The following is a 25009-nucleotide window of genomic DNA, read 5'->3' as shown; positions in this document are numbered from 1 at the left end:
ACAATATCCTTGAATCCAAGATACACCTCACACATTATCATCTCCTGCAGGGAGAGTTCAGATTTGAGTTACTTTGTTGGTTGGTTTTGTAGTTTTTGAGTGTTCTTCTTTGATGTATAAAATTTGATGCAAATAACTTCAACTTTCTCAGGCCATGTAAGAAGTCCACCCAGAACAAGCAGTGCAAGGGCTTCAAATGGTATATCTTACTGATAAGTACTATACAACCATATTTCAGGTGTGAAGAACACAGAGTATGGCGATGTGTCGGCACGGAAGGAGTTCAGAGAGAACAAGCAGTGCAAGAGTTTTAAGTGGTACCTGGAGAACATCTACCCTGAGTCACAGATGCCTGTCGAGTACCATGCACTGGGAGAGGTATGCAGTTGATTAACAGGGCTTAGTCTGAGTACCATGCACTGGGGGAGGTATGCAGTTGATTAACAGGGCTTCAGTCTGGAGTACCATGCACTGGGGGAGGTATGCAGTTGATTAACAGGGCTTCAGTCTGGAGTACCATGCACTGGGGGAGGTATGCAGTTGATTAACAGGGCTTCATTCTGGAGTACCATGCACTGGGGGAGGTATGCAGTTGATTAACAGGGCTTCAGTCTGGCTAAACCAGGCTATATTAATGCGTGTAAAGTGTCGTGCCAGCTAAGCCTGTTGATTCTGCACAGGCTAATCAGAGAAGACACCGCTTTTTCAGATCTTTTTAAAGGCAGTCTCTTAAAAAACCCAGTGTAGGCGAAAAGTACCGCCCAACATTAGCAGACTGCACAGGCTTATCTTAATGTAAATGATGTAATAGTGGTTATAAACTATGAAACCAGACTGGTCTCTCTGATTTCAGATCAAGAACAAGCAGACAGGGGGTTGTGTTGACAGTATGGGACGTAAGTCGGGAGAGAAAGTTGGCCTGGTCCACTGTCACGGCATGGGGGGAAACCAGGTAGGGATTGTCACCACTATTTGTATGAGCCTTGGTTTGGGCTATCTGGGCTTAATGGTATGTGTGTTAAGTTTCATTCCGGATTAACCTCCATACAGGCTAATCAGGGACAATACTTTCAGCTTTTTATGTATTTTTTTTAGGGATGGCAACGAATACCGATATTGGTATTCGGATATTCGGTCATCCTTCCGAACGAATATTCGGATATTCGGTCAACATCTGTTAGAAAAAATTCAACTATGTTTACCGTACCATTACTCCATGAATTCTACTTTCGTTTTTACCGGAAGTTCCCCGGAAGTGACTAAATATTGACACAGCATTGCCGTCGCTAATTGTTAAAATTGAATGACGAAAACTGTTTTTAAACTTTTAATATTGTAAATCAACAATAGAACGAGAAACATAATATTTAGATGACGACAAAACAATTACATAACAAAACAGTTAGATCTATAAATAATTTAAGCTGAACTTAAACATAGTATTTGCATAGCGAACACGTGCTTTAAAATTGTACATCAACAATAGAACGAGAAACATAATATTTACATGACGACAAAATAATTACATGACAAAACAGTTAGATCTATAAATAATTTGAACTGAACTTAAACGTATTATTTACATAGCGAACACATGCAAACAAAACACCGTTGCCACATTTAAAAGTCACTCGGATCGGCGTCACTGGGCACATGAACATTGTTCTTATTTAAAAACACGATTGCGTCGACCAGATCACTGGCGAGTCTATTTCTTAGTTTATTGATGAGCAATCCAGTGGTTGAGAATATGCGCTCAGATGGCATAGAAGTTGCAGGTACATATAGAACACTCCTAGCAACATACGCGACTTTCGGAAATTCGCTCTCGTGACGTTTCCACCAGTCAAGAGGTTTAGCGTTTGGCTCCATTGTCACAAGCAAATATCTCTGAAGTTCGTCAGAATTCTCTTGCTCGGTTAGAGGTTGAGTAAATTATTTTCGAAAAGCTTTTTTGATTGGACAACGTGATTATAACCATACGATCTTTTTTGTTTTTCACACCAAGTCGGCACTTCCTTTACTTATTTAATCTTTTATCATGTTAAATGTAATTCGAGTTATTAGATCAAGACGGGTCGGTGTTTTAATTGCCATACGGTCTTATTTGTTTTTTTACACCAAGTTGGCTTTTCCTTTACTCATTTAATCTTTGATAATTTTAAATGTAATTCGAGTCATTGGATCAAGTGCAGGTCGGTGTTTTGATTGCCGATGCGATTAGAACCTATCATAATTTTGACACAAAGTGACTGTCTTTGTTAGGCAATTAGCGGGATTTATGACCGGTATACTGTCATCACCATAGCGACGAATTATCCGGACTAAACATTATGACACGAGGAACGACTTTTTGTACAATGTTTGAAGCAAATTTCACGAATACAAAGTCTTTGAAATAACTCGATTTTTTATATTTTTTTCTTCCGAATATTCGATTCGGAAAATAGTATCCGAATATTCGGTCCGGGACCGAATATTCGGATATTCGGATATTCGTTGACATCCCTAATTTTTTTGTTTTAAGGAAAAAAGTCTAAGCAAAAAATTTCGTCCCTGATTAGCTAATTTATCTAAACTGGGATAGCACTTCACGCACATGAGCTAAGCCTGGTTTTCCCAGAACCATGCTTTAAGTTTAGAAAACACAGGGGTTTGTTTGGCCCGATTTTATAGCCGAAATTCGGCTATGTTCCCAATCCCAAAAAGTATACTTTTTTCCCAAAATGTGGCAAAAATTCCCAATTTCCAAAAAAAAAAAAAAAACATTTAAAAAAAAAAAAAAAAAGTCTAATGCGTATTTTATCTCAATTTCAATTCAATTACATCTAACAAAGTATTATATGATTTTGTTCTTTTAATTTGAATGATTATAAAGAGTTATATCAAATTTAGTATTTCCCTTATCAGTGGACTTTTCATGTGGAAATAAAGGCTAATGAATTTATTTTCCCAATTTCTTGAAAATGACGATAAAATTTCCAATTCCAAAGCCATGGGCTATCTTCCCAAAAAGTGGGAAAAAAAACCTGAAACATATCCAGTGAAGACAACTGTACTTATTACTTAAGACATAGGGAGTAAAGCCTTTGAAACTTGAATCAAGTAGGAATGGTCTTCAATTTAATTTTATTTTCTAAGGGTGTGCAGATGCTTCAGTGTGGGTATCGGAATGGTATCTTAGAAAAGCCTTACTAGCTATGTATTAATCTGTTTATGTGTTTATTTGTTTGACCAACTCTTAACTGTTTGTGTTTTTAGCAAAATCCCAACCAGGTATGATGAAACTGACGGTCTAGGGGCCCGGACCTGTCCATATCATGTCAGACATCAGTTGTGTGTCATTATTCCTCCTGTAATGTCAGACATCAGTTTTCTATTGTCATTGCCCTTATCATGGCATTGGTGTAATTTTCATATCATTATCCTACCATCATTGAGGAGTTCTTAACTTTTTTCCTGGCACCCTCAGGCAGTGGTTTGCATGTCCTTAATTGACTTAGTCAAGTGCGTTTTGGCGGTCATATTTGGCGCCAAAATTCCAAATCTTTAAAAGTACATATTTTTACGACATGATTGCCTACCGTTCATAATTGAAGGTATCACTCCCACTCCCTGATTTTTATATCCCTGAAGGGTGGCATATAGTTTTTTAACTGTCCGTCAGTCTGTCTGTCAGTCTGTCTGTCTGTCCGAAAACTTTTACATTGGTCATAACTTCTGCAATATTGAAGATAGCGACTTGAAATTTGGCATGCATGTGTATTTAATGGAACTGTACAGTGTTAGTGGTGAAAGGTCAAGGTCATTCTTCAAGGTCAAAGGTCTAATATAAGGTGTCAAAGCGGTGCAGAAGGGGGCATATTGTTTTTGGCCTGTCTGTTAGTCTGTCTGTCTGTCATTGTATCAGTCATTGTATGTGTGTGTCACAAAACTTTAACCTTCGTTAAACTTTTATAACTTTTGCAATATTGAAGATAACAACTTCATATTTGGCATGCATGTGTATCTCATGGAGCTGCACATTTTGAGTGGCTAAAGGTCAAGGTCATCATTCAAGGTCGAAGGTCAAATTTATGGCTTCAAAGCGGCGCAATAGAGGGCATTGTCTTTCTGACAAACACATCTCTTGTTGTAACATAAATCTCAACTTCATCTCCTTATTATGATTTGTTAGTTTAACCTTAGTAAATCTCATACGGAAAACGCTTATTCCCAATTTTGAAGTATCTGATTCCAAAAAAACAACAACATAATTTTCCCAATAGTAGTCAAATCAACATAATTTTTTCCCAATCCAAATGGCCCCAGCTTCATTCCCAAAAATGTGGTGCATTGTTCACAACTAGATTCAATATTAAGAACCTGTAATGTACTGTTTGTAACAAAACAATTTTCATGGAAATGTTTCTCTTATATGAACTTAAACAACATCAGAAATCTGTATGTAACTGTTTAAGTGCTATTTTACATGTCTTTCTCATTTGATAGACTGCAGGGCTTATGATTTTTCATTAAATTGAATTCTTTGTCCATAGTAATGAAAAAGTTTTAACATTTAATTCATTGTCAGTTATTGTGCCTTAGGTGAAACATTGAATTAATTATTAATAGCTATACCATAGGTTTAACTTTGAATTCATTGTCCATATGTGTAATATTGAATTTATTGTTCATAGTTATCTCATAGGTGTTACATTAAATTCAGTATCAATAGTTGTACTATAGGTGAACATTGAATTAATTGTCCATAGTTATGTCACAGGTACAACATTGATTTCATTGTACATAGTTATGCCATATCATGTATGTTTTATCCATAGTTATACCATAGTTGTAACATTGAAGTCATTGTCCATATTCATACCAAAGATGTAACATTGAATAAACAGTCCATAATTATGTTCTAGGTGTTATATTAAATTCACTATCCATAGTTATGCCATAGGTGTAACATTAACTTCATTAACCATAGCTATGCTATAGACGTGACATTGAAATCATTGTCCATAGTTATAGGTTCAATAAATTCATTGACATGAATGTGCCGAAGTTGTAACATAGAATTTATTGTCCATGGTTTGTTTCATGTTTAACAACATTTCTATTAGAGATACATACTAGCATTAGAAATATGTTATGACATGCTTATATTTAGTTTAAAAACTAGCATTTTGAACTACTTTTCAGACAGAGGAAAACTTCTACTTATGAGTTTAAACTTCAGTTTCATCTTTTCAGTTACAGTTTTAGTTTATAGATTATCCAGAAACTTGAAAGGCCTTTGGGTTTGATGGTGTCAGAAAGCACAAGTTCTATCATCAAATCTTAAATCCATTTCATAGTTTCTCTGCGGATCTTGTAGATATTCTCGTACACCAGTAAGCAGGCCCTGCAGACAGATGACGTGTGTCTCGATGTGTCTGCGATAGGCGGCCCCGTGAAGCTGTTCCAATGTCACGGGCTGGGGGGTAACCAGAAGTGGGAGTATAGTCGGGAGGTAGGCGCCCCTACCCCCGGGGACTGGCGCCAACAAATCAGCTGGCCCAAACTGGTCAAATATTTGCAGCTGGGTCAATCTCACTGTTGGCCCAAACTGACTGCTGGTCTAATGAGCCTGCTATCCCAAGACAAACTCAGACTCAGTTTACCAAAACTGACAGTTGGTCCAAACTGATCTAAAGGCACATGACCTTTACTGAAATCTGTCCAAAATGGAAGCTAGCCTAAAATTACAGTTTACCAAACTGATGGCTGTTGCAACTGACCCTGCCTTCTTTGAGAAAAGAAAGCCTGCCTGCCTTTCCCTGCCCGTGGCTCGTCATGTTCTGTGCATAGTGCTACTAATCTTTGTTAATATTGTAGTGCACCACTTTGCATGATTTTGTAGTTTGTATTTTGAGCATGTTTATCTGGTCAGGGATGCAAACGTTACAGAGCCTGCTATTGTGGGTCCATTGTATTTACGAAAGGAACATTTTAATGAAAGTGCTTTTCTTTATTGGCATTCTTGGGTTAAAATATATTTTAAAAAGCATCTAATAAACAATGTTCCAAATGGCTCACTAAATATGATAGAAATGGAGGAAAATAGGTTGTTTTAGAAGGCAAATTTGATCCGAAATTTGTATATGTGTGAAAATCATAAAATATTCATTGAATTCTATGTCAAAATAATAATAATGTTAAACAGTTCACTGATAAGTGAATGAAATATAGAGGATATTTGTTGGATTCGGTGGATTATCGATTTTAATTCACGAGTGATCATAGAAAATAATATTTTCACGAGTGGCGCAGCCACGAGTGAAAATATACATTTTATATGATCACGAGTGAATTAAAATCGATAATCCACCGAACCCAACAAATTTTCTTTTTATTTTATGCTTTATTTCACAGTTTATATACATTGTTAAAGAGTTTAACTAAAGAATTACGTTGGGAAAATGACGTCATTTCGTCCAAAAAATGACGTCATTGAACATAAACAGTGAAAATTATCGATAATTTTCACTGATAATTTTCATTGTTTGAAACAGTGAAATTATCAGTTTTAATTCACTGATATTTCTCTATAAACCACCGGAAAGTATAAAATAAAAGCTATTTAACCATGGTAACCGTTCTCATCCCTGTCCATCTATCTCCATGATGGCTCTGTTTATTTTCATATTACCATTTTACCATGTTCCATTGTTGTTGAAGATGATACGTGATATCGTTCGTTGTTGTGTATCCACTGCTTTATGTAAGATTTAAAAATACAACATCAAACTTGATTATGACATTTTTTTTACCCTTGATTTTTTGAAAATAATTCAGAGGAGAATATATTAATTTAAAAAGTCATTGAGACTGTATAATTAATCCAACATCATTAATGGTATATTGGTATCACAATATTCATTAAATATTTCGAAAGAAATACTCATGGACATTTTCTAATAAAAAAAAACACTTACAACAATATGTTTGGATTTAACGCACTTCAATATCAAACGACATGAGTTTGTAAGCTATATCTTAACAAATTAAGTTTCTATGTTTAACAAAGTATTCTAAACTTCACATAAGGCAGTGATTGTGAGTTTGCTGTTTCAACCACTAGTGCCTTGCAACAGCTAACAGTAGCATGTGATGGGAAATATACTCCTACTAACTGCAGTCTCTGTGAATATTCAAAATCCATCCCTACTAACTGCAGTCTCTGTGAATATTCAAAATCCATTATGCAAGGAACCATTTGTTTCAGTTTGCTCAATTTAACTTACATAAACAATCCCAAGAACTCTCTCCAAGAAAACTTAATCAAGTACACCTTAAATCATACCTTCCCAATCCACACTATAATATTGAACAGACCTCAGCTTTCCTGATAAGTTAGTTGCTTTTTGGGGTTTGGTGGTCCATCACTATACAGTCGAAACCCGCTGACTCGAACTCGTCAGAACCGACAATAAATGTTTGAGCTATCCAGAATTCGAGTCATCTTATTTCTAATACACTATAAAATTTAATGTTTACTGACGTGAATCTGCAATAGATTTACCTCCCCTGAGTATTCATACTGTCTAAACTTCTTTCTACTTTCTGACTTTGATTGAATAAGAACCAAATATCTACTTACTATTGTTATAAATCAATACGGTATTTTAAAACAGTTACAAATACAATTACAATATATCATATACTAAATCTATATTGTATCGGCACGTTTTTTACGTAGCACATGTTACATGTACGGGTAAATGTTAGAATTAGCACGTAAAACGAAACATTCATAAGCACTTTATACTCGAAGCTGAATATTAAACAGCACCACATGTATTTATTTATTTGCTTCCTTTTTTAAAGAATAACATCATGTCAGTACCTATGTGTTTTGTTAATGAGTTGTCGTATAGATACAACGATTTCTATTACATCAAGTTGACATTGTACATAGTGTAATGCAGCAATTCCAGCCATAATAATACTTCATCTACAAAAAGAACGCTAGATTTTATACAACATATTATCTTGTGCTATCAATTAAAGATTTAGTCGATGACACGTTTGCATTATGGCTTGCCTCCAATCAAGTGCTCCGTATCGATTAAAGCTTAATGCGACCCTAAGCTCAAGCTAAATGAACAAAAGAACGTGTGAAATTTGTGACCGGGGCTGTGAAAACAGTTCAAGCAAACCGATAATTGACCCTCGCGAATTTGAGCCATCTGACAGAAATTTATATGAATATATAGCAATAAAAATTGGTGCTTCTATAAGAGTTCTAGCAAACCAGAAATTCGATCCAACCGAGTTTGAGCCATCGGGTTATGACTGTACTATAGAAAGCCATCAGTGCTATGCCTTTAAAAAAAATCCCTGCCTATGAACCATTTTCACGTGTTTCCCTATTAAAAGTAGGTCAAGGGTATTGTTTACTTTAACCGGACCTCAGACAGTTTCAATTTTCTATATTGAAGGTTACGTGACCTTGTTCTGATGGTCTTTAACTTACCCAGAGACTGCTTTAACTGTTAGGTTTGCAAGGTCACAGTGACAGTCATCGAACTTAGCAACCAAATAAGCCAATATTCATATGTAAACAACAACCAAGACAATTTCACCTGTCCGTCTGTATGAAATATTGAATCTGAACATGTCAGGTTCTAAGTTGTGTTGCATCTAGATTCATCTGGACTGCAAAACAAACGCAGGATGGTTCGAAATTCTCCAGTATGGGGCTTGCATGCTTATTTCGTTGACGTGTTGTCTTGTGTCTATCACAGGTGTTTGCCTTTACGGGTAAGGGTCAACTAATGATGGATGATAACGTATGTATCACGTCAGCGCGGGGCGTCATAAAGTTCCAGACGTGCGAGGCAGATGGCCCCAAGTGGGACTATAACAAAGAGGTAGCACTACTGGTCAGGGTATCCAGACATTGGCTCCATTAACAATTGTTCCTAAAATAATGTCGATACTGGCAGACATTGGTTCCTATGTAATTTTATCAACTTGCACATTGGTTCCCACATTATTTTGAAACCCTGGTCAATGGTGCCTACATTATTTTGACAGAATGGACAAAATAATTTAGGAATCCATGTCCAGGCTGTGAAAATAATTAAGGAATCATTGTCCAGTGTGTCGGTGTGTCAAAAATAATGTAGGAACCAAGGTCTGTTTGTGTCAAAATTAGCATATGAACGGTTTATCATAGGAACCAATGTCTGATCCCGCATGCAGGCGCCAGGGGATATTATGGATGGTGAGGGCCATGGAGGAGTGGTGTTTTTAACATGTAACATCTTAAACTTAACCACAATAGTCATGAACATAAAAGACTTGTGATTGAAATCTCAAAGTTGTCAATATAAGCGAAACACTGTCTGATATTCAGACATTTCCGTTCAAGCTGTTTCTTTATATACCTTGCTTATATGTGTAGACATAACAACCAGCAAATAGATTCCTAGTTAACAAAAAATTTTGGAAACTGATAATCGTTGACCTTTGACTTATATATTATTCTATATAGAGTTGTTTGCGCTTTGCATGCCATTCTTGTACTTCTAATTTTATTTTTCTGAACCGAGTGTATACTGTCCCTAAAACTGTGTAAGGCTTGACTTTACTTACAGTACCTTAACTATTCTAGCCATGACTGTACGTTAAACTGTTTAAGTTGTGTCTCAAGTAAGTACACTTAAAACTGCTTGGCCATGTCTTTAGTGACTGTTCCTTAAACGCTGTTGGCCATATCTTAACTGACTGTACCTCTAACTGTGTCGGCCATGTCTTGACTGACTATACCTTCAACTGCGTTTGACATGTCTTTACTGACTGCTTCTCTAACTGTGTCGGCCATGTCTTTACTGACTATACCTTCAACTGTGTTTGTCATGTCTTAACTGACTGCTTCTCTAACTGTGTTTGCCATGTCTTAACTTACTGCACCTCCAACTGTGTTTGCCATGTCTTTACTGACTGTACCTCTAACTGTGTTTGCCATGTCTTAACTGACTGTACCTCTTACTTTGTTTGCCATGTCTTAACTGAATTCACCTCTTACTGTGTTTGCCATGTCTTATCTGACTGCACCTCTTACTTTGTTTCCCATGTCTTAACTGACTCTTAACTCTAATTGTGTTTGCCATGTCTTAACTGACTTCACCTCAAACTGTGTTTGCCATGTATAAACTGACTGTACCTATAACTGTGTTTGCCATGTGTAAACCGACTGCTTCTCTAACTGTGTTTGCCATGTCTTATCTGACGGCACCTCCAACTGTGTTTGCTATGTCTTAATTGACTTAACATCTAACTGTATTTGCCTTGTCTACTGACTGTACCTCTAACTATGTTTGCCATGCCGTAACTGACTGCACCTCTTACTTTGTTTGCCATGTCTTTACTGACTGTATTTCTTACTGTGTGTTCCATGTCTAAACTGACTGCTTCTCTAACTGTGTTTGCCATGTCTTAACTGACGTCATCTCTAACTGTGTGTGCCATGTATAAACTGACTGTACCTCTTACTGTGTTTGCCATGTCTTAACTGACTTGCACCTCTTACTTTGTTTGCCATGTCTTAACTGACTTCACCTCTAACTGTGTTTGCTATGTCTTAACTGACTCTACCTCTAAGTGTGTTTGATATGTCTTAACTGACTCTACCTCTAACTGTGTTTTCCATGTCTTAACTTATTTCACCTCTAACTGTGTTTGCCATGTATAAACTGATTGTACCTTTAACTGTGTTTTGCCATGTCTTAACTGACTTCACCTCTAACTTTGATTGCCATGTCGTAACTGACTGCACCTCTAACTGTGTTAGCAATGTCTTAACTGACTTCACCTTTAACTTTGTTTGCCGTGTCTTAACTGACTGCACCTCAAACTTTGATTGCCATGTCTTAACTGACTGCACCTCTAATTGTGTTTGCCATGTCTTAAGTGACTGTACCTCTAATTGCGTTTGTCATGTCTTAGCTGACTTTACCTCTAACTGTGTTAGCAATGTCTTAACTGACTGTACCTCTAATTGTGTTTTTCATTTCTTGGCTGTGTGTATCGATCAATATATGAGCTCTGTTTGAGTTACTGTTCCCAAAACTGTGTCATTCCTGTCTTGGTTGAATATACCTTAAACAGTTTTAACCATGTCTTCAACTGACTGCACATAAAACCCTAGCCATGTTTTGACTGACTTTTCCTAAAAAAGAGTCAGAGCCATATCTTGTCTGACTTTATCTTTAATTGTATAAGCCATTTCTTAACTGACTGCATAAAGTTGTGTTTGCCATGTCTTGATTTACTGCATCTAAATCTGTGATAGCCATGTCTTGACTGGCTGTATCTTTAACTGTTTTGACCAACTGTACCTAAAACTTTGTAAGCCATGTCTTGACTGGCTGTATCTAAAATGGTTTTACTGACTGTACCTAAAACTGTGTTAGCCATGTCTTGACTGGCTGTATCTTAAACTGTTTTGACTGCCTGAACCTAAAACTGTGATAGCCATGTCTTGACTGGCTGTATCTTAAACTGTTTTGACTGACTGTACCTAAAACTGTGTTAGCCATGTCTTGACTGACTACCTTAAACTGTGTTAGACATGTCTTCGCTGACTGTACATAGGAAAATCTGTTGTACAACTAAAGTAATAATCATTTGCTGTCGTTTAATATTGAATGACACTGACTGCATGAAACTGTAAAATCATTGTTATTTGTGCGACATTATTTTTTGTTGATTTCATGGGGTTGACCAGTCCACAAATTTAGCACAAACATATTGGAAAATAAACAACACAAATCAAAGAATTTATGTAACACAAACACATTGGAAAATGAACTACACAAATGAAACAATTTACATGTCTACCAGAAAGTCATTTTTTGAAAAATGGCATAATTTCTTGCCCATTAATGTAAAAGATTTTACAGTATTATTTTTTGCATGTATAAAAGCTAGCTAGAGCATGACGTTACTCATCTGCTGGTTGCCAAAAATTGCCTGTAAACATATATGCAGTGAAGTATGATTGGCCTTTTCTGCTTTAAATGAACTAATACTGAATTTTCTTTGTGGTGTATCGATTGGTAGCTATCATCAATGTTACGTTGAGTCAATGGATGATGTTTGCATGTTTGGTCAATTGATGATGTTTGCATGTTGGGTCAATGGATGATGTACATGTTTGCATGTTGGGTCCATGGATGATGTCTGTATTGCTTATCCATGTGCTTAAGTACTGCCAGGTAGGCCAGTCCCCGGGGGAAAGTTTTTTCAGGGCTGTTTTTATTTTATTTTTAAAATGATTTTTTTATATTTTATTAGTGTAATCTCATGTATCAAAATGATAAGCATTCCTTGTTAAGACTTTTTTGTACCAAATAATTCCTTATAACATACCGTAAAATGTATTTGTAAATAATAAAATATATTTATAATTAAATGTATTTTCAAATTATGAGTGTCCCTTTACTGTGACAATGTATGTTAAATTTGTAATAATGGATTCAAATGTTTTACACTGCTATTCATTGGTAGTAATGAAGCTCAAATAAGGTTTTGAGACATTTTGTATTTCAGACACATGAGTTACGGCATGTGAACAGTAATCAGTGTCTAGGAAAGGCGAGCGACGCAGACAAAGAGGCCCCCTCTATAGGTGAGTGCAGAATTTTCAATGTATGTCATTTTATAATTGACAGTTCCTAAAAATAATGTGACGTAAAGCTTGGCATGTATGATAATATTAAAGCTCAGGGCCATCATGGGACATTAATTTTCTTTGATTTCGTGGGAAGACTGATTAACAAATTTTAGATCCCAACTGATAATAATTTGCAAGTTGTTCTTTGCCTAATTCTGAGATCCAATGTACTTATCAACAAAATAGTGATTACATGTACTAGTATATTGAAAAAAACGCAAAGGTTTGTGCCAACATACATAAACGATTTTGCAGTAAGTTCAAATTCAGCCTGTCTCAATGTTTCAAATGTCATCCCAACATTGTATGCAAGGTTACAAATTTCTACCCAATTTTTATATGCAAGGTAACAAATCTCATCCAAACTTTGTATGCAAGGTTACAAATCATATTACCAACTTTTTATGCAATGTTACAAGTCTCATACCAGCTTTTTATGCAAGGGTGCACATTTCATCCCAACTGTATATGCAAGGTTACAAATCTCTTCCCAATTTTATATGCAAGGCTACAAATCTTTTCCCATCTTTATATGCATGGTTACAAATCTCTTCCCAACTTTTAATGCAAGGTAACAAATCTCTTCCCAATTTTTATGCAATGTTACAAATCTCTTCCCAACTTTTTATGCATGGTTACAAATCTCTTCCCAACTTTTTATGCAAGGTTACAAATCTCTTCCTAATTTTTATATGCAGGGTTACAAATCTCATACCAACTTTTTATGCAAGGCTACAAGTCTCTTCCCAACTTTATATGCAAGGCTACAAGTTTCATCCCAACTTTTTTTAAAGGGTTACAAATCTCTTCCCAACTTTATATGCAAGGTTCCACATCTCCCCAACTTTTTATGCAAGGTTCCAAGTCTCTACTTCACTTTTTATGCAAGGTTACAAATCTCTTCCAAATTTTTATATGCAAGGTTACAAATCTCTTCCCAACTTTTTATGCAAGGTTACAAATCTCTTCCCAACTTTTTATGCAAGGTTACAAGTTTCATCCCAACTTTTTTTACAGGGTTACAAGTCTCTACCCCACTTTTTATGCAAGGTAACAAATCTATTCCCAATTTTTATATGCAAGGTTACAAATCTCTTCCCAACTTTTTATGCAAGGTTACAAATCCCTTCCCAACTTTATATGCAAGGCTACAAGTCTCTTCCCAACTTTATATGCAAGGTTACAAATCTCTTCCCAATTTTTATATGCAAGGTTACAAATCTCTTCCCAATTTTTATATGCAAGGTTACAAATCTCTTCCCAACTTTTTATGCAAGGTTACAAATCTCTTCCCAACTTTTTATGCAAGGTTACAAGTTTCATCCCAACTTTTTTTACAAGCTCACAAATCTCTTCCCAACGTTATATACAAGGTTACACATCATCCCAACTTTTTATGTAAGCTTACAAGTCTCATCCCAACTTTTAATTCATGGTTACAAATTTCATGCCAACTTTTTATGCAAGGTTACAAATCTCTTCTCAACTTTATATGCAATGTTACTAGTCTCATCCCAACTTTTTATTCAAGGTTACAAATCTCTTCCCAACTTTTTATCCAAGGTTACAAATGTCATCCTTTCATTTTACACAAGGTAACAAATCCTCACTTCCTATATGCAAAGTTACAAATCCCATACATGTCAAAAAGTACTAATTTGGGATTATATTTCAACAATGCATGCTAATTGGGGATTTATTTCAACAATGCATGTCATAGTGTTCTAATTGGGGATTTAATTTAACAATACATGTGAAAGTGTACTAATTAAGTATTTATTTCAGCAATACATGTTAAAGTTTACTTATTGGGATTAATTTCAAGAATACATATCTTATTCTACTCATAGGGGTTTTGTTTCAGCCAGGCATTATTTAGTCTACTCATTAACTTAAGGATGTATTTAAACAAACATTACTAGAGTATAGATCTGTTTACTTGAGCTTGCCAAGTTGGACTTGAATGTTATTGTATACACTCGATATGTTTCAGGCCCATGTGATGGTTCAGAGGGACAGAAGTGGACATTTTCTGACATGAAAATGTGACATACTTGAGTGATAGGACTATTCAATCAAACCAAATCATGGGTTTACTGGTTCAACTCAAGTACGAAACCTTACATAAAAGCTCAAGTGTGATAAAACAAATCGTAGGTATTACAATTTAAATGTTCGATGCTGTCTAACATGAAAACAAAGTGTAACAGAACTAGAGAAAATAAACTAATTACGTGTGGAATGATATCATTGGCGGTAAATGTATTTCTTACTAAACTACATATTGCGATAAAACTGGTGCAGTACAAACGTTAGTCGTGGGTATTAGGATTTGAATTTGAAAAACAAAACATTCTTACATGAAAGGAAAGTGTGATATACAACAGGTGTAGAATGTTGACAGTTCCTGATACATGTAGTTCTACTGCTGTAACGGTTGGATGTTGTTGAGATTGGATCGCTATGGTGCTGTGTGTAGCTGTGTACTGTGGCTGTATGAATCTAGTCTGCGACTGGGATTGGGATCACCAAAAGGGATCCAAACATGGGATCACCAAAGGAATCCAATAATGGGATCACAAAAGGGATAGAAAAAAATGAGATCATCAAATGGATCCAATAATGGGATCACCAAAGGGTTCCAAGTATGGGATCTTCATCCCTTGATTCATGCGTTTAAGTGTGAAACTTGTTGATTGTGTACAGCAAGAAGGGGCCTTCCCTCGCTTTAATATACCATTTAAAGCATTTAAATGAATTTTAAGGTGCAGCCATTATTGTTAGAAGTACAGGCATTGTTGTCAGTTTACAAGTAATTGTTGTCAGTTGTCAATAAAGCCTACAAGCTTTATGACCCTTTAGTAAAAATTTAATCAGCAAACAATGTTATATTTTGTTCTTACATTGTCCCAAGTGATAAAATTAAGATTTGTTTTAGTTTTTTCCTTGACAAGCCACTTCTTTGTTTGTTTGACAGCTCTGTTTGAATGGTATTGCCATTTTTATAATAGATATTTATACGGCATTATTTATTTGTCCACTAATTAGATAAATGTACAGCTGTATTTAACTGTATTGTTCTCTTAAGATTTTGTGAGTCATTTGTTGTTGTATTTTTTTACATTTGATACCTGCTTAAACGGTTTTCTGCTTGTGAATAGTTGAAAGTCTATAGTGATTCAATTTGAAGATTTTTTATACCCTTTTCCACTTAGATACGTATTTTGACACACTTGTAGTCACTCAGAGAGTTAAATTTAATTAAAGACCTTTCTTGTTAGATTCAAATGTTAAAGGCTTCATCTCCAACCCTGATTTACAGCAAACAGCATACAACCTGAACAGACTGCGAGTTACTCGCAGGCTGTTCTGGTTTTATGCTGGTTGCAAAAGCCATTGTCACTTTGCTTCTGAGTGGGAAAGTGTTAATGAAGTTTGTGGGTTCATTTATGCTTGTAAGAGTGTCCGTGTCTGGCATTGTCTAGTGTAATCTAAGCTACTTAGTTGAGGGTAGTTGCAAGGGAGGCTACTGTGTCAACAAATCGATTAAATTGAGCATGGCTCTGGGAAAACCGGGCTTAATGCATGGTGCGATAAGTGTCGTCCCAGGACTGCACAGGCTTAATGCATTGTGCCATAAGTGTCGTCACAGGACTGCACAGGCTTAATGCATGGTGCGATAAGTGTCCTTCCAGGACTGCACAGGCTTAATGCATGGTGCGATAAGTGTCGTCACAGGACTGCACAGGCTTAATGCATGGTGCGATAAGTGTCCTTCCAGGACTGCACAGACTTAATGCATGGTGTGATAAGTGTCGTCCAAGGACAACACAGGCTTAATGCATGGTGCGATAAGTGTCGTCCAAGGACTACACAGGCTTAATGCATTGTGCAATAAGTGTTGCCCCAGGACTGCACAGGCTTAATGCATTGTGCAATAAGTGTCGCCCCAGGACTGCACAGGCTTAATGCATGGTGTGATAAGTGTCGTCCAAGGACTGCACAGGCTTATCAGGAAAGGCACTTTCTTCAGAGACTGGAATTTAGTTTAAATAAAAAATTCCATAAAAGCGGACATCCTTGGTAAGCCTGTTCAAACTGCACAGGCCAATTTTGGCGGACACTTAATGCACCTGCATTAAACCCCATTATTCCTAGAGCACTGCTCAATTCTAAAGCTGGATCTTGAATTTAAGCCCTTATTAAGGAGTTCATATGTTGCCTGATTATTGTTTTCTTTTATCTTGTCATCATACCAAGTGGCCACAGATGTTTAGTGCATGGCAGAGTCACTACGACACTATCAATATGTCATGAAACAATTTTCATCGCCATGACCAACAAAAAAATCTGATATATTATATATATTCTTGTATATTATTTTATTTTTTTACGTCAAAGTGATTGATAGTGTTTAAGTGACTTGGCCACGCGCAAATCACCTGTGCGAGCTAGTGACTTGTCAATATTGTTCATGAACATTCCATTTATTGCTTTAGCTTGTACATATTAACATGAATCTTACATAAATTATTTCCTGTAGGGCAGTACGTTTATTCTGTAATATCTGTTAATTTTTTAAGGGTTAGAGTTAGGGTTAGGGAGCTAACTCTGAATGGTACATAAATTATTTCCTGAAGGGTAGTACGTTTATTCTGTAATATCTGTGAATTTTTTAAGGAAGTATCATTGCAAAATCCTGTCTTGGGGAAAGTTTCTTGCCGACAGCACAGGCTAGTCTGGGACGACGCTTTACACACACATTATTACGCCTTTACTGACAGAGCAAGGCTTGTTTTTATACCTTAACGGTTGATTACATTTTAATGTTTCTGCTATTTACAAATCAAGCTAGTAACATTTATATAAAATAAAGTACGTTTGGCTTTGTTGTGATATCTCATTATGTCCGTAAACTCAACATATTGCCTACAATAAAATTTTAATGGAGCATTTTAAGGAATTGAAACACACGTAGATGTTTTTGTCTTTTAACAATTATTTTGTTATGAGTGATAACCGTAGATATTATCAAATGCTAAACCTTGCCGCTATTCAGTATGTTTTACATAATAAAAACTATTCTAGCAGTGTGTTACATAATGCTTATATTTAACCATATATTTTTTATGCCCCCCTTTGAAGAAGAGGGAGTATATTGCTTTGCTCATGTCGGTCTGTCGGTCGGTCTGTCGGTCCGTCCACCAGGTGGTTGTCAGACGATAACTCAAGACTGCATGGGCCTAGGATCATGAAACTTCATAGGTACATTGACCATGACTCGCAGATGACCCTATTGATTTTGAGGTCACTAGGTCAAAGGTCAAGGTAGATTGATCATGACTTGCAGATGACCCCTATTGATTTTGAGGTCACTAGGTCAAAGGTCAAGGTCACGGTGACCCGAAATAGTAATATTGGTTTCCGGATGATAACTCAAGAACCCATACGCCTAGGATCATGAAACTTCATGGGTAGATTGATCATGACTCGCAGATGACCCCAATTGATTTTGAGGTCACTAGGTCAAAGGTCAAGGTCACTGTGACCCGAAATAGTAAAATGGTTTTCGGATGATAACTCAAGAACGCATACGCCTAGGATCATAAAACTTCATAGGTAGATTGATCATGACTTGCAGATGACCCCTATCGATTTTGAGGTCACAAGGTCAAAGGTCAAGGTCACGTTGACCTGAAATAGTAAAATGATTTTTGGATGATAACTCAAGAACGCTTTTGCCTAGGATCATGACACTTCATAGGTACATTGATCGTGACCCGCAGATGACCCCTATTGATTTTGAGGTCACTAGGTTAAAGGTCAAGGTCACAGTGACAAAAATCGTATTCACACAATGGTTGCCCTACAACGGACAGCCCTTGTCTCTAGGTTATTGCTTGGTGTGCTATTTTAAATTAATTAGTAAATCAGATATTTATCAATTTACCTCTTATTTTAATTAGGTAAATAAGTCAACTTTCCTGTATCAATTTTTTTGTATAACGCCCACTATCTTCATTCGGTAAAATATTTGCGATAACTTACTTTAATAATCAATTGCATAAATTATATTTCCCAACAATTGTTTGGTATCTATTTTATTTGTTATGAGAAAAACTTTACTGATGTAACTTGCTTTCTTAATGAATTGCATAACTTGCCATCTACAAGTGTTTTGTATCTATTGCTTTTTATGTGAGAATCTTTACGAGCGAGCAACCAAACAGTTTTACTTAAAATATAAAATAACCACAGCTAGTGTTCTTTCCTTATCAGTGTGATTGTTATTATTTGTGTTTGTTTTAATGTACAATTTTATGAATGAAACAAAAGAGAGGGATACATTGAATTGTTTGTTTATTTGATCCTGGCTCTGGGAAAAACTTGGCTTTATGCATGTGGCTTAAGTGTAGTGCCAGATTATCTTGCGCAGTCTCAACAGGTCAAACAGGGGCGATACTTTCGGCCTTAATTTCGATACACTTGAAGTGGAAAGTGTCATCCCTGACCAGCCTGTGTGGACTGCACAGGCTAATCTGTTACTACACTTCCCACATCCATTAAAACCCCTGACCAGCCTGTGCGGACTGCACAGGCTAATCTGTGACTACACTTCGCACATCCATTAAGACCCCTGACCAGCCAGTGCGGACTGCACAGGCTAATCTGTGACTACACTTCGCACATCCATTATGACCCCTGATCAGCCAGTGCGGACTGCACAGGCTAATCTGGGACTACACTTTGCACATCCATTAAGACCCGTTTTCCCAGAGCGCGGCTCATGTATATTGTTATTGTTATAGGGTGTAAAAAATATTGGTATGTATGGCTTATGGTAAAGATATCAAAGGGAAATATATTATGGTACATTATAAGTTATAAATATATATTTGGTACCAAAATTTTGTTATGAAGATATATTAAAAATGCAAATATATTAAACATGCTGTTTTTATAGTATAAATAATATATGTGTGTCATGTCATATTTGTTTATTGTATATAATGTTACAAAATCAAATAAATTGTTTTGTTAGTATGGATCAAAAAAAACACACACGACTTTGTGTTCAGAGATGTATTCCGATATAGGTGGCTGTAGGCTTACCCTCTGTCCATCATCGTGTCTGTCTGTCTGTTGGTAGGTCTGTCCACAAAATGTGTCTGACGTTATTTGATCAGAGAGGGCCCTAAACTAAAATGTCTTAACAACAAAGCTGATTTATAGTTGTTCTAAGTCTGTTGAATGTATACATGATATAATTGTGTGTTTGAAGTGGGAAATGATTCAATATATTACACGTTATTATTATCAATACATGTATTATATTCAGGAGTATTTAAAACAAACAAAAACTGAAACTACAAAAGGGAAGCTTAGTTGTGCCTTAATGTATGTGGATGGTTGAATTAAAATGGCGGTAATGAAATTATCCCTCTTGATTCTTGACCTGAAAAATCGATTCATTATTAGCTCATCTTATTCTTTTTTTTGAAAAAAAATTATGAGCTATTGTCATCACCTTGGCGTAAGCGTCGGCGTTGGCGTCCGGTTAAGTTTTGCATTTAGGTCCACTTTTCTCAGAAAGTATCAATGCTATTGCATTCAAACTTGGTACACTTACTTACTATCATGAGGGGACTGGGCAGGCAAAGTTAGATAACTCTGGCTTGCATTTTGATAGAATTATGTGCCCTTTTTATACTTAGAAAATTGAAAACTTTGGTTAAGTTTTGCGTTTAGGTCCATTTTATTCCTTAAGTATCAAAGCTATTGCTTTCATACTTGAAACACTTACTAACTATCATAAGGGGACTGTGCAGGCACAGTAATGTAACTCTGACTGGCATTTTGACAGAATTATGTGCCCTTTTTATACTTAGAAAATTGAAAAATTTGTTAAGTTTTGTGTTTAGGTCCACTTTATTCCTACAGTATCAAAGCTATTGCTTTCATAATTGCAACAATTATTAACTATCATAAGGGGACTGTGCAGGAAACGTTATGTAACTCTGACTGGCATTTGGACGGAATTATGGGCCCTTTATACTTAGAAAATTGAAAATTTGGTTAAGTTTTGTGTTTTGGTCCACTTTACCCCTAAAGTATCATAGATATTGCTTTCATACTTGGAACACTCGCAAACTATCATAAGGGTACAGTAAATAGAGGATATTTGTTGGATTCGGTGGAATATCGATTTTATTTCACAAGTGACCATAGAAAACAATATTTTCACGAGTGGCGCAGCCACGAGTGAAAATATATATTTTCTATGATCTCGAGTGAAATAAAATCGATATTCCATCGAATTGAACAAATTTTCTTTTTATTTTATGCTTTTTTCACCGTTTTTTTACATTGTAAATGAGTTAAACTGGATTCTTTCGCTGGATTTATGACGTCATTTCGTTGAAAAAAAATGACGTCATTTCACAATAAAACAGTGACAAATATCGATATTTTTCACTGTTATTTGTCACTGTATAAAACAGTGGAATACCAGTTTTATTTCACTGATATTTCTCTATAAACCACCGGAAAGCATAAAATAAAAGGACAAGTTGCATAACTCTGGTTGTCATTTTTACAGAATTATGGTCCTTTTTTGACTTAGTAACTTTGAATATATGTTATGGTTAAATTTTGTGTGTCGATCCACTTTACTTCTTAAGTATCAAGGCTATTGCTTTCAAACTTCAAATACTTTCATGATATGAGGTTACTGTACCTGGCAAGTTGAATTTTACCTTGACCTTTGAATGACCTTGACTCTCAAGGTCAAATTATTAAATTTTGCTAAAATTGCCATAGCTTCTTTATTTATGATTAGATTTGATTGATACTTTGACAAAACTACTCTTACCTGACATACCACAATAGACTCCACCCAAACCATCCCGTGTGCCCTCCCCCCCCCGTCCCTCCCCCCCCCCTAATATTTTTTTTTTAAGATCATCTCACAAATGACCACCACACCCTCACTCTATACCCCCCACCCCACCCCCCAATTTTTTTTTGCAACGGTTAAAAAACACAAATATTTATTTTTATTATTATATGTTTGAAATACCGTCCAACCATCGCACCCAAGAATCCCCCCACCCGAATCCCCCCCCTATTTTTTTTTTTTTTAAGATCATCTCACCATTTCACAAATTACCACCACACCCTCACACTATACCCCCCCCCCCCCCCACCCTCCCAATTTTTTTTTTTTGAAACGGTTAAAAACACAAATATTTATTTTTATTAATTTATGTTTTAAATAACGTCCAACCATCGCACCCAAGAATCCCCCCCCACTCCCCCCCCGATTTTTTTTCGTTTTTTTCGCATTTTTGGAAGATAATGTAATAAATTCCACACCCCCACACTATACACCCCTCTTCACTCCACCCCTCCCTCCTTTGTGATTGAAAATGAGAGTCCCTTCACCTTTAAAAAGAAAATAGATGAGCGGTCTGCACCCGCAAGGCGGTGCTCTTGTTGGTACATGCTATGGTACATATACCAAACGACACAAATTATCATGATGACATAGTTTCAACAAGCAAATTCGATATCCCCCGCCAATATGCTTCTGGACACAAAAGTGTTATATTTGACACTCAAAAAAGCATTTTTTCAAGATACAAAGGGCCATAACTCCTTTATTATCCAATGTTGTACACTGCCATTTGGTGTGCATCATCCTCTTATCCATATATATACTCATACCAAGTTTCAATGAAATCCGCCAAAGCACTTCTAAGATATGGCTCCGGACACTAAAAAGCATTTTTCCAAGATACAAAGGGCCATAACTCTGTTATTAACAGATGGTGTACAATGCCATTAGGCGTGCATCATCCTCTTATCCATATATATACTCATACCAAGTTTAATTGAAATCCGCCAAAGCACTTCCAAGATATGGCTCCGGACACAAAAAAGCATTTTTCCAAGATACAAAGGGCCATAACTCTGTTATTAACAGATGGTGTACAATGCCATTAGGCGTGCAACATCCTCTTATCCATATATATACTCATACCAAGTTTAATTGAAATCCGCCAAAGCACTTCCAAGATATGGCTCCGGACACAAAAAAGCATTTTTCCAAGATACAAAGGGCCATAACTCTGTTATTAACAGATGGTGTACAATGCCATTAGGCGTGCAACATCCTCTTATCCATATATATGCTCATACCAAGTTTAATTGAAATCCTCCAAAGCACTTCCAAGATATGGCTCCGGACACAAAAAAGCATTTTTCCAAGATACAAAGGGCCATAACTCTGTTATTAACAGATGGTGTACAATGCCATTAGGCGTGCAACATCCTCTTATCCATATATATACTCGTGCCAAGTTTCATTGAAATCCGCCAAAGCACTTCAAAGATAGGGCTCCGGACACAAAAGTGCCGGACGGACGAAAGGACGGACGGAAAGACGGACGGACAACGCCAAAACAATATCTTTGTTTTTTGGTCAATTATGTCGTTTACCAAACCAATACCTTGCCAAACAAGTGTTCATTAACAGACTTGTACGATACCTGAATAACGACAAACAAACTAAAGGCTTCGTTCCGGAAATCTACAGACTGCTGTATAAATACCAACTGCAATCGTGTTTAGACGGGTATTTACAATCAGGTTTGTTCCCGTCTAAGCAAGCGTGGAAACAGATGCTCCAACGATCGGTATCCGCTCCGGAACATCACAGACAGTTGGAAAGTATCCGGGACGTGTGTCCCACATTGAACCTTGATGATGTTCTACACGTAGATAAGCCCTCGTCCCTCTGGAAAATATCCCGGATTTCGCCTAAGCTATCGCCCTTAATAGCCACCCTGATGGCACAACTGGGAGGATTCCTCTCTAGATCGTACCCAACAGTGTGCTCATTGTGTGGGATACACACGGAAAACAAACTACTTCATTCAGTGTGTTTTTGTTCGAGAAGGGAACTGTTACGTGAATCACTTTGGGATGCTGTCATTTACCAAAAGGGGTCTCAGTGTTTTATTAAATTAATACGAAAGACACCATTAGAACAAATCGTAACGTTGTTTCAAATGACGCTATCAACTACAGATGACAATCGCCTGAATAATCAATTAGCAATCCTATTGCTGAGACTAGTTTGTTAGTTTGTGAGTGTCTAATTATAAAATCGTCTCTCTATTGTTGTTGATATGCATGTACATATATTAATATACACATATTATTATCTATTGTATACATTAATGATGTAAATACTTGTTGTAAATGTGTTAAGCTCTCCATGAATGGAGGAAATAAAGAATCTAGCTATCTAGCTATGGCGGAGGATAAAAAGTCAATTCCAATAAGCTCATAGCTTTATGGTTGCGAGTGACATCGACCGTTGAAAACTTCGTGTTAAAGTTTCCCGCGCACTGCGTTATCAGCAGACGCCGCGATCACTGCGTGGGCGTTAACAACCTCCATGAAGTTTCTATAGGTCGCAGTTTCGCGTCTAATGACGTCATCGTGCGGATAAAACACCAACAGGTCAGTGCCCACTTAAGTCCCAACTGTATAGATTTTGCCACATCCGCTGTAGTACAAAATTCGACGACCCAGCAGGATTTGACACCTGGTCGCGATGACCGGATATCGAGCGGATTGAACTGGATACGTTGCACCGGAACGTTGAGTCTGTATAATGTGCTGCACCTGTTCGTGATTTTATATAAATAGTAGTTGTAGTAGTGGTATTATTGGTTGTTGTTGGTGGTGGTGGTCGGTGGTGGTGGTGGTACAATTACTTATATATATTTGATCAAAGTCCGTCTTTGCAATTATAATACATTTTATGATTTATATCACTTACAGTATCGCTCGATTGGTCATTGACCGCTCGTGTACTACTTAAATGTACCCTGGGTATTCTTAAGTATACTTTAATGTACTCCGGATACGGAAAATATACTGAAACGTACCCGAAAATTCTAACGCTAAATTGGTCGTTGTTGGCGTTTTTTTTCTCCAAATGAATTGTGTTCACATTTATGTCAATATTCTTTAAAATGGCCACTATACTATCGAAACTACTGCTCAAAAAAGCATTTTAAGAGAGTTTTTTTTTCAAAGAAAAATTTGTTTCGTATTCCGTAGCGCGTTTTATGACATCGAATTTTAGGCGGGAGTAAAACTCGGGTACACATTAAATTGGCTGGGTACGCGTTAGTTTATTTTTCGTATCTGGGGCACATTTAGTAATTAGTACCCGAGCCGACAATGACCAATCGAACATATGTAGCTGGTGGATACAATTTA

The 25009-nt window shown here is 36.6% G+C and overlaps 2 protein-coding genes across 11 annotated transcripts in view; one reads left to right on the top strand and one right to left on the bottom strand.

Annotated features, from left to right (window-relative positions):
- The window catches only part of LOC127863182 (polypeptide N-acetylgalactosaminyltransferase 13-like), a 59056-nt gene extending 38909 nt beyond the window's left edge, over positions 1-20147 (top strand). For 2 of the 7 annotated variants that reach the window (XM_052402596.1, XM_052402587.1), the window contains 6 exons: positions 239-378; positions 854-952; positions 3262-3276; positions 8778-8903; positions 12589-12667; positions 14706-20147. In XM_052402596.1, coding sequence (XP_052258556.1) covers positions 239-378; positions 854-952; positions 3262-3276; positions 8778-8903; positions 12589-12667; positions 14706-14761 — 515 coding nt within the window. In that variant the 3' untranslated portion in view covers positions 14762-20147. Of the gene's footprint in view, positions 1-238; positions 429-853; positions 953-3261; positions 3277-5365; positions 5501-8777; positions 8904-12588; positions 12668-14705 lie in introns of those variants that run through there. The other 5 variants (XM_052402599.1, XM_052402589.1, XR_008040971.1 and 2 more) reach the window with 4 other exon arrangements.
- Positions 1-25009, bottom strand: part of LOC127863230 (uncharacterized) — a 75280-nt gene that overhangs the window by 43030 nt on the left and 7241 nt on the right. The window contains exon 6 of one of the 4 annotated variants that reach the window (XM_052402631.1): positions 22087-23510. The exons of the other annotated variants lie outside the window; for them this stretch is intronic. Coding sequence (XP_052258591.1) covers positions 23427-23510 — 84 coding nt within the window. The 3' untranslated portion in view covers positions 22087-23426. Of the gene's footprint in view, positions 1-22086; positions 23511-25009 lie in introns of those variants that run through there. 4 annotated transcript variants of the gene reach the window in all.

This window comes from Dreissena polymorpha, chromosome 1, assembly GCF_020536995.1.
Source record: "Dreissena polymorpha isolate Duluth1 chromosome 1, UMN_Dpol_1.0, whole genome shotgun sequence".
Taxonomy (NCBI): Eukaryota; Metazoa; Mollusca; class Bivalvia; order Myida; family Dreissenidae; genus Dreissena; species Dreissena polymorpha.
Note: the sequence above shows the minus strand (reverse complement) of the source record. Positions and strands in the feature narration are given on the sequence as shown.